We start from the raw sequence: 20,982 nt of genomic DNA, 5'->3' as shown, positions 1-20,982 counted from the left end.
AAAAATAAAACTACTAAGTAAGCAACTATGTTCAAACAATTGATGCAATACATGAAACAAGACACAAAATTAAGGTTGGCTATAGTATGTACTTAAATATCTCATACATGTTTCTCCAAAATATGCCTCAACTCACACTGCGTAACTGAAAACAGTTACAAGTTGCCAAAAATAGGTTGATTTAAACTACTGGTGGGCTCTGGCTGGTGGCAGAGCTCTCACAGCAAACCTCCAGTGAGAACCGATCAGCATCTAATATAACTGCTTTGAGCTGAGATTCTACCAGCAGGTCTCTAAAGGCCAAGACTGGAACAAACATGGAAAGGGGCTTTTATGAGTGAGCTTAGCGTGAATACCCCAGGCGCAGTTTAAAAGCTATTTCAGTTCATATGACAGGGAAACTAGTGGGGTGTACTAAAAATGTGGCAACAAGGTTAATCTGGTTTGATATGTAACCTTGAAATGAAGGGCTCTGAGAGGAAAAACAAGTTTTCAGAAGAGACGTGAATGTTACATTAAGCATTTGTCTGTTATTTTACAATCCACCAAACAGAGTAACTTTGAGGGGAAAACCAGGTTGTTTCACCACAAATCTTCCCCAAGAGGGTAAAAAACAGAGTTGTGCATTGTAGGCATTGATTGACAAGAAATGACTATTATTTGGCATTCCAAATGGAAGCCTTCTGCCACTTGGCTACACCTAGAAATTCTGTCCATCAAAATTATGGACAGAATCGGCGACAAAGGGCAGCCCTGGCAGAGTCCAACACCCACCAAAAACTAGTCCGCTTTATTGCTGGCTATAGGGACCAAGCTCTTGCAAAGGCTTTATAAGGACTGAATGGCCTATAGCAACGGATGCAACGAATCCCTTCACCAAGTCCACAAAAGACATGTAGACTGGTTGGGCAAATTCCCTTGCCCCCTCGAGGATCCTCGAGTGGGTAAAGATGGTCCAGTGTTCCACGACCAGGACGAAAACCACATTGTTCCTCCTGTATCAGAGGTACTACTGACGGATGGACTCCTTTCCACCACCCTGGCATAGACTTTCCCAGGGGGGCGGAGGAGTGTGATCCCCCTATACTTGAAGCACACCCTCCGAACCTTTTCTTGAAGATGGGACCCACCATCTCGGTCTGTCAATCTAGAGGTACCGGCCCTGATCTTCACACAACATTGTACAGGCACGAACCTCATCCAACCCAGGAGATCTGCCACTAAGGAGCTGTTAAACTGCTTCAGTGACCTCACTCCCGGAGATAGACAAGTCACCCCCCTCTACCCCAGACTCTTCTACGGAAGACATGTCAGTAGGATTAAGGAGATCCTCGAAGTACTCTTTTCACCACCTGACAATGTCCTCAGTTGAAGTCAGCAGCGCTCCATCTGCACTATACACAGTGCAGGTAGAGCAATGCTTTCCTCTCCTGAGTCGCCTGATGGTTTGCCAGAATGTCTTTGAGGCAGTCCAGGGAAAATAAAATCAATTGATGAAAAACTATTTCTTCTAAACAGTCTAGTTCTAATATAAACAAAGAGTAGACTGTTCTTTTTTCTATGCCTGTGAAAATACTGTCACCCCCATTATCAAACTTCAGTGACACCATATGAGTACACTCAAAAATACTTAATCTTACCTGCAAGCACAGTTACACATGCTGCATTGTCTTTAATGCCAAAGGCAAAATAAGAGGTAGATAAATGCTTGTGACATCTCTCCAGTCCCTGTCCCTCCATAATGAAACCACCACAAGCACTCCTGCCATGTCAAGCTGATAAGATGTGTACATATTCTGGTAATACCCTTTGAAGAAGAGTTTTGTGTAGCTATCAACATAAGAGGAAAACACACAAATTAATATTAAAAGAAAAAATAAACAAAGAATGTCATTCTTATTCTGGGCAGCCCAGAGTACCAAGGCCTGGACTTGATAAGACTTTCATCATTCACATCCCTCACGATTGCAAATGAACTCAGGCCACCCCCAGTGCCCATGTATGAATACAAACAGCCTGACAAAAATAACACTGCATCTTTCTGGTTATTGGAAGTAAATTCACTTCCATCTCCACACAGCATCCCCAGACAATTTCGGTGTGACACAAATACGGCAGGAACAAAAGGATGGAGGATTTAGTGTGTCAGCTTCAACATATCGGCTTCTTTTTACATCAACACAACAGCCCGATAAATGCTATTCTCTACCTTTGTTGTTCTCTCCTGGGTTCTATGTTGTGACTGGTCCTACAGTGAGATATGAAAAGTGCAATCCTGAAAGCACAATTATGATGGTCTGGAAATAAACACTCAGGTTCCAAATGAACAACAAAAAAATGTCTGCAGTTGATAGTAACCAGTGGTAACCCTCAGCCTTCTAGCAGGTAGACCTATGGTATGAATTTGAAAATCCTAGGTGATTTCCTTCTGGACTTATCCTGTTCCAAAGATTTTCAGAAAAGTTGACCTCTGAGTAGGGATGGGTATTGATAAGATTTTCACGATTCAGATTCTATTTTCGATTCTGTTTAACGATTCGATTCTTTATCGACTCTCTTATCGATTTTTTTTTTAAAAAGGAGAACACTAAGTTCAATTAGCTTAGAACTTTGTTTTATATCTTCTCTTTGAAGAAGATAGAAATTTAGGAGTAACATGGCCTTACAAACCCAACAGTGAGATCTTAAGAGATCCACAGCCTACGGCTCTTCAATGGGGTGTCACAGGGTCCCCAGGAAAAAAAAAAAATGTAAATGTAAAATAATAAAATAAATATTCTTCTGTAGCAATAACAAAGTATAACATAAATTATTCAGTAGCAATTACACAAGAATATCCAGTCCCTGCCTACAATTAAACACATTCAGTTACCGATAATCGGGGGCATCTGCTGTGGCAAATGGGTGCAAGCCTTTACCACAAACTTAGTCACTGCTGGGTGACATTCGTCTATCCTGACCTGAAAGGAGACACTAACGGTAGACTGCAGCAAGAACTGGCAGCATCTGAGCCAGCCAGACTCTGTTTGTCTCTCTCATCATGGTCACCTAAATGCAGCGCACAGTAATGGCAGGTTTTGTAATAAGGCAGATCGTGCTAACATAATATGCACTGTTAGTTGATTATTTACCTGCCGCATTAACGGGAGAAGACGTGCAAACGTTACCGCCGCTGCTGAGATTCACGAGTCCGGAGCGGAATTAAAAACACGACATTCATTTAAGGTCATCGTGTGTTTTGTGAGCAAATGCTTTTGCGTATTCGTAGTGTTTCCTCCCTTAAATGAAATATCTACTTTTCAAATATTGCAAGTTGCCCTGTTGTCATCCGTTCTCGTAAAATATAATCAAACTTTTGAGCGTTTGAGCCGCTAAGGCGCTGTGTTTCCTGCCAGGTAAATGACGCTCCGCAAAGTGGTGACATCATTCGGGGCGACTGGAATCGATAAGGGAATCGTTTGCAAAAATGGCAAACAATTCCAAGGAATTGAAACATACCCATCCCTACCTCTGAGTCATGGTCAAGGTCAGTGAGATCAGAACTAGTCTGGGACATAGGAGATACACCTATACTATTAGTTTCAAACTCCTACGTTACTTCGTTCTCGAGTTATCACATTCACAAACTTAGGTGTCCATGATGAAGGCCGCCTGTTCGATACGATGACGCCACTATCCCATCAGCCTTTTACAGCTAAGGGGTAAAAAATACTCTTTCAAATGTTTTTGAAGAGGACAATGCACTTCCTCAGGTTTCCAGCAAAGCGCTCACCAAAAGTGCAGAACACACAGCTGGGCACAAGGAAACTTTTTTTATTAATTAGTAAGATTTGGATGCAATTGAATTATAGAGAAATTATTTTAATATTTTCTCCTTCCATGCATAGAAATGCCCATGGACAAAATATTAGAAAAGCCTAAGGAATACAAATTAGTCTAAATCAGAATAGGCTGTTTTGCCAAACACTATAAAAGCAATTAAATTTTAACAAAGATGTGGGAAGGGAGGACACAATCACCCCCTCCACGCACACACCGTTATAATCAAATAGTCACAAAAACAGATGCTAAAGCACTGATTAAGCTTTAGTGAGTACATCCTTCATAGCCCTGGGCATATGCTGCAAAATCCGCTTCAGTTATCAACATTAGCTGGGAAATGAGACTCACATCTGACTGCGATAACAGTCCCTGAAGTACCACTAATGGTTCCTGGGTACTTCTAAAACGTGGTCATATTCCACAATTCCACTATTCCACAATTTTCAGTTTATAATCTGTGATTAGGGTGAAAATGTTTGCAAAGTAAGGAAAGTGAACAGATAGCAAAAAAGCTGTGCCAAAATCTGCAATGAAGCACAACAAGAACAGATAATGTTTGTTGGGCTTATTCTAGTCAGCCAGCTACAAAAAGTTGGAGATCAGTAAAGCCCTAGGCTCGGGGGGTTTAACAGCCTTCAAATGCATAAAACTTCACAGAAAAGTGACAAGTCATGATATGTCTGTTATTTCAAAGTGTTAATAAATACTAGACCTTGTTAATGCTCCGAAATATTCCAAGGTGAACGTATGAGAAGCGCTCTCCAAGCTCTATAGCCAGCAAAAAAAAAGTCTCAAACATCTCACACTGGTTAATGCATGAGGAACTCCAGGTTAAACATGGATAGTATATCTGAAGTTATTCGACTGTAAGAAGAGCCCTTGTGGAGTATGACATCAAAATGGAAGAAAAGATGATAAGATGTTACCGTTTCCTCTATTAATGCATCAAATAAGGCGAAATATTTCCAACGTATGTGATAGCTATAATCAAAGCCATTACTTACAGTTAGGAAACCTGTAATAAAGAGCTTGTCGTCTAATGGGGTTGTTCAGATTGATCCAGGAAACATTAACAGGGCAGCTAACTGTGAGTCTACATTATGAGAAATGTTAGCAATTCCCTCAGAGTACTTTCATAAGCCCTTAGCAGGATTGCTTTATTCGTCTGTGGCTGTGCCTGGCCAATATTTTTGCACAACAGCTATGATGACACTGGATAATTGTGCCCCCCCCCCCCAAAAAAAACCCCAACAAAAAACAAAAACAAACAAACAAAACCCACAGACAATGATATATCTATAGAATATGTTGGAAAAAAAAATGATACCAGTGAAATTCACTTTCATCTTTGTTTACTGTGTCCATCTATCTGTTCTTTTCCGCTTATCCGATTCAGGCTGGTTGGGGGGCGGGGTTGGAAACTACTCGAGCTACTGTACAGAGAGGGGTAGGGTTCACCATGGATATGCTGCCCGACAGTCACAAGGCTAACACAGAGAAACAGACAACAGTTCACACTCACATTCATGGATGATCTGATATCCTCGTGTCGGTGTTGTTCCCACATCATAATAAATGTTGTTCCAGGTTCAACATTGCAAGTGACCAATCACATTGTTGTGACATCATACTTTTGCAAGCCAAGCCATTCATTCATTTATGACATTCCAGTGTTGCAAGGACAATATGTATAATGCTTACCGTTTATTAAAGAATAGTATCCTGAAATGAAAAGAATTCAAATTGCTGGATCGGCGGACAGAGGCGGTTTCTTGCACGTTAATTAGATTCTTTTTTTAAGGTGTTTTTTCCAAAGTCGCAAAAGTATGATGTCACAACAATGTGATTGGTCACTTGCAATGTTGAACCTGGAACAAAATGTATTATGATGATGTGGGAACAACACCGACACGAGGATATCGGATCGTGCCACATTCATACGTAATTTAGAACCAATAATTAACCTAACACCACTTAGTGCACATCTTTGGACTGTGGAATGAAGTGGGGGTACACAGAGAGAACCCACGCAGACATGGAGATAATGAAACTCCACAAATAAAGGCCCCAGCCAGATGGTGGATTCAAACCCAGGACCTTGCTGTGGACAACAGTGCAAACCAACATACTTGAGAAAAATTAATTACCATATTAATATAATCAAAATATGAGTGTAGTCGATAACAATAACTGTATATTGGTATCCAAACAGAATAACTACACTAATAGTTAGTGCCTAACAGCCAAGAAAGGAACTTTTAAGCCATTACCAGCTAGGTTTTAACAGAGACCTAGCTGGGTCTTTAATATAACATGTCTTTTTCATTTTAAGGCCAAATTAACTTTTTTTCATCACAATTTTCAGAATGATAGAAGGCAAATGTGGGGAACTGGTTGGTGCCATTACCCCTTTTTATGCTTACTGCTGGCCATCACCTTGTACAAACACAAAATGCCCACAACGGTGAGCTAACACTTATCAAGTGCAAACAGATCTTTCATCTGTCAGCGTCTCTGACTTGACTGTGTGCAGCAGTATGTTATTACTTCAGCAAGGTCATGAAGCAGTTCTGTTTCAATTTATCAACCAGGAGGCAGGCTAATATTATACTGACACTACTAGTTTGATTACCAGTCACTCATCTGGCAATGTTTTAAATATATGCTGGTAGTAGTATCCTAAAGCTGAGTATTTGCAGATTTTTTGCTTTATATAACTCAGACCTTCCCAAAATCTGTGTGTGTGGGGGGGGTGGGGGTGGGGGGGGACAAAACGCTTGGACACTGCTAGCACAGGGCGCCCACAAAAACACAAGGCAAGACATGAAGCATCGCTGAATATGTTTCCAAACCAACTTCATTCTAAGCCAAAGACTAGAAAATATGGTGAAGCATATCTGCCCTTTGGGCTCCCCTGCAGAATTGGTTTTCCCTTCGTTGGGAGCACGCACTGGGCTCTTCAAATCACGGACAAACAGTATCCCACATTCTTGATTTTTAGTTCACAAACACTTGTGATGACTAACTACTGGTGACATTTTGGAGATGTTAGCTCTTTATACAGTAAAGTTACAGTGGGATACAAATAATATCAGGCTGATGCTGCCACAATTTGTTCCCCCGGTTCAAACCACAGACAAACAGTATCCCACAGTTGTTTATGTTTTTAAACCCATTTTGCACAGAGAGGCATTTTTTGAAAAATGTATTGATAGCAATGTTGAATATTATTACACAGGAAAAAAACAACTACAGTAAAATAATCACACCGTGATGCCTCTGCCTTTGTAAATAGAGGGACAGTAACTGTGTTTGTATATGTCTGTGAAGGTTCTCAGTCATCCAGGTCATCGTAGTCAAAGGAGCTTGCAAAGAAAAGCGTCTGGACTTCTTTAAGTTACTTGAAGAAGCTTCTCGGATGAGAGGTGAAACGTCTTCAAGTAACTTAAAGAAGTCCAGACGCTTTTCTTTGCAAGCTCCTTTGACTACGATGACCTGGATGACTGAGAACCTTCACAGACATATTGCCTTAAATTTTGGGAGGAACACCCTTCAACTGGTGCGGGAGTATGAAAGGGAAATAATCCAGTTTTTGAGATCCCTTCCCAGACGCCTTAACGCCCACTCACATCCTGGGTCATCTGATCCCAGGAATTCCCATGATAAGGCAGGGCCAGGTTTCACAATGAACTCACCCGAAACTCTGGCTGATTGGGACCCACACCCAGTTTCACACCTTGGCTCAGGCGATTAGAGGATCATCAGGGGTCCTTTTGTCCCTCTGTGGGGGGTTACTCCCACTAGGTTTATATCTGGGACTCTCCACCATTTGACCTTAGAACTGAAGAAGCTTCTCGGATGAGAGGTGAAACGTCTTCAAGTAACTTAAAGAAGTCCAGACGCTTTTCTTTGCAAGCTCCTTTGACTGTGTGTGTATATCAACGCCAGTAAAACCAAGGAACTGGTGGTAGACTTCCGCAGGCACAAGCATTCTCCACTGCAACCACTGAACATCCAAGGTATGGCCATTGAGGCTGTGGACAGCTACAGGTACCTTGGTGTTCATCTGAACAATAGACTGGACTGGACTCATAACTCAGACGCCCTCTACAGGAAAGGGCAGAGCAGGCTGTACCTGCTGCGGAGACTCGGGTCGTTTGGAGTGGCGGGCCCACTCCTGAAGAAATTCTATGACTCTGTTGTGGCTTCTGCTATCTTTTATGGCGTGGTCTGCTGGGGCGGCAGCATCTCTGCTGGGGACAGGAAGAGACTGAACAGGGTGATCCGAAGGGCCAGCTCTGTTCTAGGATGCCCTCTGGACCCAGTGGAGGTGGTGAGTGACAGGAGAACGGCGGCTAAGCTGTCATCCCTGATGGACAACATCTCCCACCCCATGCAGCAGACTGTGACAGCACTGAGCAGCTCCTTCAGTGGGAGACTGCGGCACCCACGGTGTGGGACGGAGAGATTTCGCAGGTCTTTCCTCCCCACTGCTGTCAGACTCCATAATAAAGACTTTAACTGATCAAGCACACACATCCATACATATGCAATAATACTAAGTGCAATAATCCTTTCTGTCATCGTTGTATTTTTACTCAGTTGTATATAGTATTTGTATTCTATTTTTATCTTATTGTATATTTATTTTATTTTATTCTACTGTATATAGTATTTTATTTTATTCTATTCTGTACAGTTGTGTACTGTATTTATTCTTATTGTATTCTAATTTTTGCCTCATAACTTTTGCACTGTCCACTTCCTGCTGTGACAAAACAAATTTCCCACGTGTGGGACTAATAAAGGTTATCTTATCTTATATGCAAGCGTGTAAAGCCTGCAGTTAGTCAGATTAATAGCATTTTGTCTCTATCTGCCATTCTGCAATTCATCTCATGTAAACAATAATGTGGCGCACAGCATGACGTGAAAAAAGGGACATACCTTTGACGTTGTGTGACGAACTCTGTATTCCTCGTCCACACGTAAATGCAAAAAAGGAGTTTTCAAAAATCTCCATTTTCGGTGATTCGAAATGCCGTTTACGTGTGGACGAAACAGCTGCGTTTTCAAAAATACCCGTGCAGGTGTGGACTAATAGTAGACATTAGTAGTTTATTTTCCTACTACCTGTAATTTATTGCAGATTACTTGTATTTGCTTAATTGTTTACTAAATGTTTGAGGTGTGAAATAAACCGCAATGGAGCAAAATATGGGTGTGTGTGGTTGGAGGATGTGTTTGTGTGTGTGCACGCGCGCGGGGGGGGCGGCGGCGAACATTTTTCTTGTAAAACAAAGGGGGGCCTAGCAAAAACAAAGTTTGGGAACCACTGATCTAACTGTACATTCATCATCTTAGAATTCAATGCACTCACTATGTATTAACAGACCTCTCTGCATTGAATCATATCTGTTATTAACCTCTGTCTCTCTTCCACAGCATGTCTTTTATCCTGTCTTCCTTCTCTCACCCCAACCGGTCGCAGCAGATGGCCGCCCCTCCCTGAGCCTGGTTCTGCCGGAGGTTTCTTCCTGTTAAAAGGGAGTTTTTCCTTCCCACTGTCGCCAAAGTGCTTGCTCATAGGGGGTCATATGATTGTTGGGTTTTTCTCTGTATCTATGAAGCACCTTGAGGCGACTTTTGTTGTGATTTGGCGCTATATAAATAAAATTGAATTGAATTCAATGCAACCATCTATTTTCTTTACTGCTTATCCAATTTAGGTTTGCAAGGGAGCTGGAGCCTATCCAGGCTGTCACAAACAGGGACACAGGGTACACCAAGTCTATCACAGGGCTAACACAGAGAGACAGAAACATTCATGCTCACACTAAGACCTACGGCCAGTTTAGAATCACTAAATACATGCATGTTTTTGGACTGTGGGATAAAATCGGAGCACCTAGAGACAACCTACACAGGAACGATTGATGGCAAAAAGCAAACACTGCAACGCCTCATTGTACAATTTTGGATGACCATTTGGACCAAAATAAAGCTATTTGAAGACACAGGCTAAAATAACAAAAAGATTATGAAAATTAGCATATATGGCTACAAGAGCTACACATGACTTCCATATATCTCTTGTTATGAGAAAATAAGCAATCACTGGTTTTTAAAGATCTCTACATTTTGTGATTTTCTGTTTTATATCTATTTTTAATCCATCCATTCGCTACCGCTTTTCCTTTTCAGCGTCGCGGGGGGCGCTGGAGCCTATCCCAGCTGTCGTAGGGCGAGAGGCGGGGTACACCCTGGACAGGTCGCCAGTCTGTCACAGGGCTAACACACAAGGACAGACAACCATTCATACTCACATTCACACCTAGTGACAATTTGGATTTTCCAATTAACCTATCCCCACAAGCTGCATGTCTTTGGACGGTGGGAGGAAGCCGGAGTACCTGGAGGGAACCCACGCAAACACGGGGAGAACATGCAAACTCCACACAGAAAGACCCCGGCCTGATGGTGGAATTGAACTCAGGACCTTCTTGCTGTGCGGCTATTTTTAATTTTATTTTTATTTTTAATTAATACAACACTAATGTGTTTGTTTCCGACCAAAACTACGAACCTTTCGACCAAAACTTTGAACTGCTGAGTTTCTCAACACTGAAGGGACAAAGTAAAGTACATTAAAATGGCTACTTATCTCTATTTCTTGCTGACATTAGTCAGTGTAACGCCAGTAAGAGAGAAGAGAGAAACTTCTGTGCTTGTGCTCCATCATCACAAGTCAGAGCACCACACACAGTTGAAACGTGTCCTAGTTCAGAGTGTGGTGGCAGTGATACAGAGCGTAGTGCTAGTCTAACAATTTAGCCAAAGCAAGGCTCTTGACATTCTAATTAGGGAATTTTCTCCTCCAGTTCAGCAATGATGGAGCAGGGCTCTTTATCAGGCAGGCCAGGCCACATACCTGGCAAGCTCCAACATCCTAGTGAGCCAGACTATCTCAATGGCCCACATCCCTCCATTGCTCTCCATGGGCAAAATAAATGAACCACCAGATGTTCTAGTGAAAACTAGCCAAAGATGATGACTAGCTGAAGACTGATGAAAGAGATAGATTACAAAACACAGGCAACTTTAGTTCTTGTATAAGATTTGTCATTGGTATGTGGAAATAAATGCATGTTTTAAAGGAAAAATGTTTCTCTATTTAACTTCTTGTTCTTCCCAGCGTTAAATCACAGCTTTTCAAAGTGTTTCCTGATTTGTTCAAACCTGTGATCATACCTCTGAGCTATCATCTTTGAACATAGCAGCTTTGAAATTTCTATCTGACACTTGCACTCACAAGCACATTGAATGCAAATAATGAGCTTTAAACATGCAAACATAACCTTGGGAGAAACTGATTTTCACAAGAACATAAGACAGAGACACCAACAAGCTGTAGAGAAAGTACTTAAGGCTGACAAGTGGCAGTAATTTTAAAGTCTTTTCATCTCGGTTATTCTACTCATTAACGTAGCAGCAAACATAGCCTAAAATAGCGGCACACATGCACAAATGCTACAATAGTGAAAACATCTACTGATGGCAAAGTACTTAAAACCAGCGCGCTTGTTAAGAGTTTTTGAAAATTTGATAACAGCTAAGATAACAGGGGCCTGACTAACTGAGGCCCACTGATCACTCTTGACTTTAAAGACAGCAACAGAGAGAAGACAAGTTCAGATTGCTTAATCGTGACATGACTGAAAGACTAAAAACTGGATCCTTTATCTCATAGCAGATGCAAGAAGAAAGAAGTTGTCAATGAGATGTGGCTGAAAGCTTAATAAGAGCTATTAAACAGCCCTTGTGTTAAGAATTATCAGTCCTAATATGACAAAACGGTAAAACAGCTAATATGTGCAAAATCAATACCTAATCTACATCTATTTTAGATACAGAAGCAGTTTAACATGAAAAGATGATTGATTAGAAACTTACCAACACCTTTTGATATTAGACATACGTATAGAAAACTCCAAAGATTTAGCCCAGATCTTTTTTATGAATATACAAACATGACTTGTATTTAAAAAGCAAAAAAAAAAACAAAAAAAAAAAAAACAAAAAAACACAATGCATTTTCCCCTCATTTATTTATTTATTTTAATACTAATGGACTCCAGTTTCCTTGTACCTGCAGAAATGTGAAAGCTTTTTTTTCCTTTTCCTTGCATTAATATGTGTCTGGCATGGCCAGAGTAAAGTGGCACTCATCATCACTGAACCAAATATTGACAGAAAGGTGAGCAAGGTCTCCGAAGTAAACACAGAAAATGGGAATAATTATAAGCATATTTGGGTCACAAAATGAGTCACATTATATTGACCAAGATGGATGTTGGCAAAGCAGGATCTATTCTTAATCTATTAAGATCTATTCTTAAGGGAGAGAGATTGTTTCTCTATTGCAGCCTCTGATGAGAAAGAATTATTATTTGTTTTCAGCGTTTTAACAGATGAGGCTGCTGTTGGATCACTGGGAGGATGGACAGATGATATAATATGGCATTTCTTCTTGCAAAATCACTTTAATAACCAATTTGTTATCTAAATAGACTATTAATTTCCTAATTTGAAACTAATTGCTGTAGCCCACATTTGAGCCCTTATGAGTTAAACTGCATATTAGGGAGATAAATGGTGCTGAATGGAATTGTGAAAGTAAACCTTTCATCTAATGTGGAATACCATTGTTAGGGCTGCGCTTCGCAGGCCGCGCTGGTTTAGAGACTTATTCCCGTGAACAAAGCAAGACAGAGCTCAATCCATTTTAACTTGCGAGGGGAGCTGATTGGACCAGGATCTTGGAGCTGCAAGCTCCTCACCTGATGTGTCTATGAGCATGTGATGTGATCAGTGATATGTGTATGTGTGTCTGTGTAGGAAACAGAAGTCAGCCTTCATCCTAAAGATCTAATCATCTTGCTAAAGATCTAATAATTTTGCACAATGACAATCATATTCATCCACAATTCTCTAACAACCATCACAGCATTTTCTCATATACCTTTATGACTGAGCTAATTTTTCTCCTGGAATTTGTGTTTCCACTTCCATCTGTCAATCTCCATTTCTACACAACCTTATCTGTCCGTGTGTATCTGTCTCTCATTTCCCACCATTAAACCTTCAATTTTTTGCTGTTCTTTAATCTGACACCCTCTTATCGATATTACAGTCTGTCTTCCCTCCTTCGATACACCCATTAAGCCCACTTAAACCAGTAATATGGCAGCTGATCAGCACGCGCTGATTATATGACAGATCTTCGTCAATCAAGTGGAAGCAATCAGGGCTGACGTCTTTCAATCACACAGTCAAGACTTCTACAAGTGCATAAATGTTATTTGCATTATTAGTTCATCTTCTGTGCTGAAAAATGTTCAGGAAAATGTTCCTGAATGATTGGACTCATTGTGATCACCCACAAACTTTAATCTGAATTTAAAACAGTTTTTCTATCACTAGGATTTGGTATGCTTTTTCACTTCTCTTTTTTGGTTTCTTGGCAACAGTAGTTGTTTTTGTCACCTTCCTGCCACCTCTCTGTAATTGGTCTAAAATTTAACATAACTAGCAGTGATGCCTTGAAAAAGAAAAAAAAAAAAAAGCATCCCTTTTCCTGCCGTTTTCATCTCCTTGGTTTCCTGTTTCTGTTCAGCACTAGATAAGGCCGTCTCTTATCTTTCATCCATGTCCACGCTCCTCCAATGCACAAACTTTCTTTTATGTGACTTTCTCTTTATGAATTTTCCAGCAATCACTTTTAAATAATTCCTTTTCATTCACCACCTCCATGCCAACTTTTATCAAGCTTTCCCCTTTCCTCATCCTCTCTAATTCCCTCATCCTCTAATACATCAATCCATAACTGTCAACCCGAGTCCTTTGCTCTTGTCTCATGATTCCCCAGCCACACTGTAAGTGATCAAATGCTCCACCAAGCCAATCAAGCTACACTAGTGGTCATATCACTCGTTATGTGCAGAAGCACTAAATCAATACTATTCCTCATCGCACGCAAGGCCACACACATACACCACTACAGAGTAGAACATGTGAGGTGTGTCACAGTGCTGTGGGCCCGTGATAAATCATCCAGCCAGTTCTATTCAGTCTGCCACCCCTCGCAGCTGCCTACAGACCAAGAGTAGTGACTCTGATGCCTTGAGGCAACTGCAAAGCCGCAACTCTGATCTTTACAAGCTACAATAGCCTGAGGTAATCAAACTATGAAAATTAAGTCCACGGTCATGGATTGCATCAACCTTCCCCATTCTCTGTGATTCTCAACTATTTGATCTGACAACACTGGCTTGTTTTGGGGGGGGTTGTACAGCAATTTTACATCACTGTTATGACCATTTCTGGAGTGAAATGTTTTTTGTCTCTCTCTTCATAACAACACATATACAAATAAATATAACCATTATACAGGAAACCCACTCTAAAATGCATTATAGTCACATTATTCTTCATATTATTGTGACAGCTTCCTTTCTAAACAATACTGTGATCTGCATATAAAATGCCATTAAGTTATTTTGGGGAGTTTGTGTGTGGTCATAAACCAGGCCAGGCAAACCAGCAAACAAAGAAACATCATGTGAGCTCACCTAGCAAAGCTGACATGTTCTGGAAAATTCTGAGCAGCTCTGGAGTGATGGCTGGACTGTTCTCCAAAGTCACCAACCTGCATGATGACATGATGAGAGGCAAACAAGGGCAAAGTAATGAGATGAGAGAGAAAGAGAAAAAAAACAAGAAGTAACAAAAGAGATGTTCATTAGATTAGAGATGGCAAAAGAACATGGGATGAGAAACAGCAACACGACAAATATTACAGGAAGAGAAAGAAGGTCACGGGGATTTAAAACGGAGGAAAAACGAGGAATTATGAAGGTTGTGTACAAAGAAAAAGACAAAATATCATAAAAGCAACATCGAATGGCTAAATTTTGGCTATAAATGAAGTCCACTAAGAAAATGGAAGTTGTAGTCTATATAAAAAGAACTAATATTAGGGATCTAAAAAGAAAATGTTTGAATACACAGTTCATTCACATTTGTAGCTTACTAAATGTGTTATTGACACATCATCAGGATATTATAAGCACAACATAACCTTAGAAGCAAACAATAACAACAAAACAACCCAATTTCGACTGTAAACCAATCAAACAAATATATAGGGCACCACTGTTTATCAAGTAGACTAAAAGATAGGAAAATAGATATAAGACTGAGGGTTTCTACTGCAAGACAGACACGGCATGCTGAATGCTGAACAGTGAAGCTCTCCAGCGCGGCAGACAGGAAAAGAGAGATTAAGTAGGACGTTAAAAAGCAAATGGATGATAAAAGAGCAATATAGGGTAACCCTGACAAATTCTCTTCTGCTGAACTGAACCTTTTGGAGGTAATGCATTTTCAAAAGTGAACATAGTGTATTGTAGCAGGCACCTTCATTAAAATGGTACATTCCCAAATATTAAGATAAAGTTAAGATTGTGGTTGAGCTGCATGAATTAACAACACCTGCATTTAACTCAAGAATAGATGCCTTTGAAAAAGAAAACTGAGAGTCAGTAAATGAGGCTGATGTTTAACATGAGAAAAGGACTCCGGTGAAATAGAGTGACAAAGACAGCTATATCCAAAGTATCTAGTGTCCTGATGGGAGTGTGTACAAGTCATAAATGTTAGTGTACTGCATATGTCTCTATACCAAAGCTCCAGCCCATCCTCCAGCAAATACACATGTGGCGGCTGCGAAACATCAGTGCTCAACTGGATGACAGGAAGAAGAAAAGGGTACAGGTTCTTGCTTTCTGCCCCGAGGCCCTGTGAGAACACAAAGATACAGGAAGTCAGTTTGTGTGCTTCAGTTTAATGGGTTTTCCTTGCAGATAACTTTAGCAGAACGGTGTGGAATAGAGACACATCGGCTTATCCAAAACCTGACACACCCTTCCCCAGCAACTAGTGAAAGACCATACCTCAGTGAATCAGGTTAACAGGGAGGAAGCTCTTTGTAAGCACAGAATGTTTCTTTGGCTGCAAAATACTTGCCTTAGGGTGCAAGAGTTGTTTATGGATTTATTTTTTAAAATCCTCACTTTATATCCCTTTAAAACACTATGGACCTATTAAGTTCGATTTCTGGGAAAAAAGCATGTCCTGGAACTAAGTCAGAGGTCGTTTCTTGGTCGTTTAGATTTTAATGACGTTTAAGATGACACAAGAGTAAGAAATGACGCAACTTCCCCTTGGGAGATTTTTTTCTTGGCAAAGTGTACTTCACAAGCCCTTTGTTACTAATGCACTGGACATCTGTATGTGGCCATACTGTAACACAGAAAAGGGGAATGAGCAACCGAGTAGTGTGTCATTTTGACCTCAATAGTATCGCACTGCTTTTAACTAATAGGGGGCATAAAACAGTGCTACTGGAAGCAAAGATGAAGACTTTAAAACCAAACTCATATTTCAAGGTACATTACCGCAGCTATAATGCTGGATTTGACTGTAAGAAAGGACACAGCTCAACACACATTCAGCTCTACATGATTGTTAGTGTTGTTATTGTTTCTGGAGGAAAATCTGGTCATCTAGTAAAGATTCTGCATCCCTTTTTCCAGATGTGTTTGGGTCAAATGCAACAGCAACATATCCAGAGTATGACCAACCATTTGATTAATGTTTCAACCAGGCTATAGACTATATCAATTTGGCAACACATAGTATAATTGAAATAGCTAAACTGAATGCTTCACTCAACATATCACAGAGAAACAGAGTTTGCATTTTCAAATTATTAAAAAATAAAAAAATAAAAAAGCAGATTCCCTGTACACTTTCCTGGCCAAAAAAGTCACACATGTCAATATTTAGTTGAACCATCTAAAGCTGGCATCGTTTCAATAAGCAAACCCCTGCAGTCTTTATCTTTCAAACTTGGGCCGTCTACCAGAGGCCTGGGAGCTTCAGGGTCCTGCGAATTATCTTTGTCTTTTCTAAGCTGTGTTCTTCTGGACGAATCTCAGATGTGGCTCTTGGGATCTGCTGGAGCCATTTGTCCAGTTTGGGGATCACTGCCCTGAGTGCTCCGATTATCACAGGACCACTATTACATTCTCCTTCCACATCTTCTCTAGCTCCTCTCTCAGCCCTTGGTAAATCACAAGGTTCTCATCTTCTTTCTTCCTGATGTTGGCTAGCACTTGGGAGTGATACATCTATCACTATAGCCTTCTCCCTCTGCTGTCAGTTTAAATATTTAATCGCAATTAATTGCGTGATTCCCTACAGTTAGCTCGAGACTAATCATAAATTAATCACAGATTTCTTTATCTTTTCTAAATGCACCTTAACAATATTTTTTTCACGTTTCAATATCAGCACGGAGGTGGACAAACAGACCTGCTTTAGTCACATGTATATTTATGTAATACTGCTCAGAATATTCTCCAGAAAAATCTCAAGGGTACTGCATGCTCAAAAAAATATGCCAAAAGTAGACTTAAGCAATATAACTCACAATATAACTGCCTGCAAGACATAGCCACCCATGTAGCTATGGCTGTTGAAAGTTTGTCCCTTGTTTTAGATTGTTCAGGCGCCTCAGTTGAAAACTGTCCAGCATTGTCTGCATCAACATGTTATTATCACATTAACGTCAATAGCCCTTATCTCTGTGTGCGTGTGTATATGTAAGCATATGTAAGTATATATGTGAATACACTGTCTGAGTGACTTCAAACAATAACACGGTTATTGAACTGACAAGAAAAAAGTCATCCAAATTCAGTTCAAAGTTTGTTTCATAAAAGGCAAAAGACAACCTTCCTTTAAGCAAAACTGTCAGCAGAGTTAGACAAGTACACAAACACGCACACACAGCAAAAAAATAAATACTTACATAAATCAGAATACACACAAACACACAAGTCAAGCACTCAAAGTTACCAATTATAGTGCCAACAAACACGATTGTTCTAAATTATGGATTATGCCCTCTGAAGCATTTCTCACCCTTGATACCTCACTTCCATCTTTCTTCACACATACACACAAACTCCTCTTGATGAAAACTTAACCACTATCTGACACCATGGCCTTTTAAAGCACTCTATCACTTTAAGCTTTACACATCCACTCTGTGTATTTATAGAGAACACAAGATCATTTGGAAGAGGATAAGGGAAAGATGCTGTTGATGATGCTAAGTGCTTGGGCACAGTCCCACTTTGGGGGTGTCAGCTCCTTTTATGCAGTTAAAAAGCAACTCCCCATAAAAAAGATCAAATACGAAGAGCCTGACTTAGCATGAGGTTGTGGTAAAGTTAGGATTATCGCAAGCTTAAAGTAACTGTTAAGATTAGGCAAGTACTGGTTATGGTTAGAATACATCTTAAAAGTCTTCAGAAGTGCTGAAAAATGACTCTGTGCGTGTAGCAGGGGAATAATCTGTGTGAAGGACGACAGGATCCAAAGTAGCATTCCAGATCTGTCAGCACTGTTTTACTGATAGCATGACATTAATTTGGTCTAAATATGCCATCTCTTACATTTATGTGGGTGTAAAACGAAGACAGCATTTCTCAATCCCCAGATGGTGCAACCCTTCTCTCTCCATCAAACAAACAACAACAAAAAAAACCCTCCTACAGGCAAAACTGAAGTTTAAAAGCAAGTAAGCCAATACGCCGGCTATTATGCTGTTGGATCACTGACTGGCATGAGTTGGTTGTGCCAGTTCCAGCTGGTCCTAAGCCAAACAATCCATACACACTTCTTTGCAGGTACAGGACTGGGTACATTAGGACAGGTCCAGGTACAAAAGGGTTAATAACACAAGATACTCTGCTGTACCTTACATTTTAACTTTTAAACATTAACATTTTTCTGCATGTATTAAATGAAAAAAAAAAGAAATTAGCATGTGGCAACACAGTTAGATAATCTAAGGCCCTTCAGCTGCAGATTTTCATTTCGTTTGCCAGATGTGTACTCTTGTTACTCTCCCAGAGGAAACATGTTTGTATCACCAGGCATTTCATTTCCCACCATGAGCTAATGCAGCCACACAGGGGTCCAAATCTTATTCAAGTCTGAGATAAGCACCTTCAGTCCATAACAGCATTCTTCTTGGGACAAATGTTCTTCTCACTATTTAAGTTTATGGGGTTTCTCATTACTGATATCTCCAAATTAAGTTGCAGATATTTGCAATCTGCAGCTTAATTCTCACAACCCACAACTCCTATTATCTCCTGATATCTTTAATTCTAATAATAATCAAAATCAGGTGGATATCTTCTGACTTTGACTCTGCTCATAGTTGAAATGTAATTAATTATTTGAAAGAGGCACCAGCTGTGACCCTGGGGTCCTTTGGGAAATTAAACAACAGACCACTGAATATTAATATTGAGATTTTTGCCAAGAGTGTTTTGAAAGGATCTTGAGAATGTGTACCTACAACAAGGATTAAAGCTCTGGGGATTGTGAAATCCACGACTAAACTGAAATTTAGTCAATCCTGATGTTTTGGATTTTTGTGTGTGCTGTTGTTGTTTTTTTAAGAAAACTGTGAATCACACTTATAAACTTAATCACTGTAAAGTTGATACGACAGATCAACTTGTTGTTTAACATTTTGACTCCTCATACTAATCAGTCAATTCACTCAATTTATTTGAATTGAATAGTGTGTGAATACTCGATTTGCAAAAACTGGACCGACTAATGCAAAAATAATAAATTGTAAATTTGAGATGCACCATACCTGTACCAGTTGGATAAGTGTAGTTAGTATGGCACACCGAAGCATGTTGTGTTCTTCAGATTGCTTCCAGAGCAGAGGCAGGTATTGAACTAGACAGCCTACATAGGGCCGTATCTGAAAAAGAATCACATTAGATGGCAAATAAGAAGCAAAGAAAATGCTCTGCAACTTAAGTTGCAGGTTTCACAACAGTTGCAACTCATGTTCAATTCACATCAGACTCCCGTGGATTTGCAGAAATTAAAAGTCTCATTTGGGAGCAGAAAAAGCGACAATGGTGAATTCTGATTCGCTGCTGTCTCAGCAAAGTGTTATGCATATTTACTGCATGCCCAAACAAACTTTGAGACTACTCGGGCATATTTTCTCTCAAAATTTTCTTAATATTGTATACAAACTTGGCATAAGAAAAACAAACAGCCATCCAATAAGAAAGTTTTGGGGGGGGGGGGTGTTTAAGTGAGAAATTGAGATCCCTTTCCTCTTATCCTCCCTGGCCTCCCTAGAAGCCCAAATCAGTCACTTCAAAACACATTTCAGAGGAAAAGCTGGGTACATAAAATACTAGACAGGTAGGTGAAAATTCATAATATTTTTTTTCTTTTAAGTCTGTTTGTCAGCAATGCGAAAATTAAATGTGCCAACTTCATAATCTGCAAAACCTCTTATGGAAGCAAATTTTGTTGACACATGTTGTCAGTGTCTGTAGCTCCACAGCAGCTAAGGCATTACATTTTACCAAACTATAGAGGATATGACACATGCACAGTTCATGAAAAAACTTCTGTCTTCAATCATCCTTCACAAAACACTGTTCTAATACCAAAATGGTATCATATCCATTTCCGTTCTTAGATTACATCAAATCTTTTGTTTAAATCATGTAAATATCTGGGTAGTTAGAGACTAATTGGATGCCATCACTGTCATTCCTGTGTGAAATTACAAAATGTGATGGCACACTGTGCAATTTAGGTGCAGTTACTTTGCAGCCAGCCAACTCCAGGACATTTGAGTATGGCACTGAATTAACAACTACAGAAACTATTCTGCCTTTTCTTGTACTGACTTGTGCTAGCCCTTTCTATTCCCTATAGTGGCTATGTGGCCGAGCTGAAGACCCCACACTGGGATTTTTTGCTCGATTACACCTTTATGAGGAGCCACCTAGGAGCAGAGAGAACAGTAAAAGAAAGAAAGAAAATGCTGTGGAGCCTTGAGGAGAAAGATAAAAAGCGAGAAAAAAAGACCCACAAAACCACCCTAGGATGACATTTGTGAGACTGACAGCATAAAAAGTAGCTAAATCTCATATCTGTTATCATGTTCATTTCAACTCAACCCATAGTCGTGGT

General features: G+C 40.1%; 1 protein-coding gene across 1 annotated transcript in view; it reads right to left on the bottom strand.

Moving 5' to 3' along the window:
• The window catches only part of ipo11 (importin 11), a 128,335-nt gene that overhangs the window by 40,625 nt on the left and 66,728 nt on the right, over positions 1-20,982 (bottom strand). Inside the window, exons 20-22 of the mRNA XM_085294762.1 lie at positions 19,628-19,741; positions 15,566-15,681; positions 14,454-14,530 (exon numbers count right to left, since the gene is read on the bottom strand). Coding sequence (XP_085150888.1) covers positions 14,454-14,530; positions 15,566-15,681; positions 19,628-19,741 — 307 coding nt within the window. The remainder of the gene's footprint in view (positions 1-14,453; positions 14,531-15,565; positions 15,682-19,627; positions 19,742-20,982) is intronic.

The sequence above is a fragment of the Mchenga conophoros genome, linkage group LG12 (assembly GCF_057382185.1).
Source record: "Mchenga conophoros isolate Kocher_MC1m ecotype Shallow Benthic linkage group LG12, M_conophoros_male_GT1.1, whole genome shotgun sequence".
NCBI lineage: Eukaryota > Metazoa > Chordata > Actinopteri > Cichliformes > Cichlidae > Mchenga > Mchenga conophoros.
Note: the sequence above shows the minus strand (reverse complement) of the source record. Positions and strands in the feature narration are given on the sequence as shown.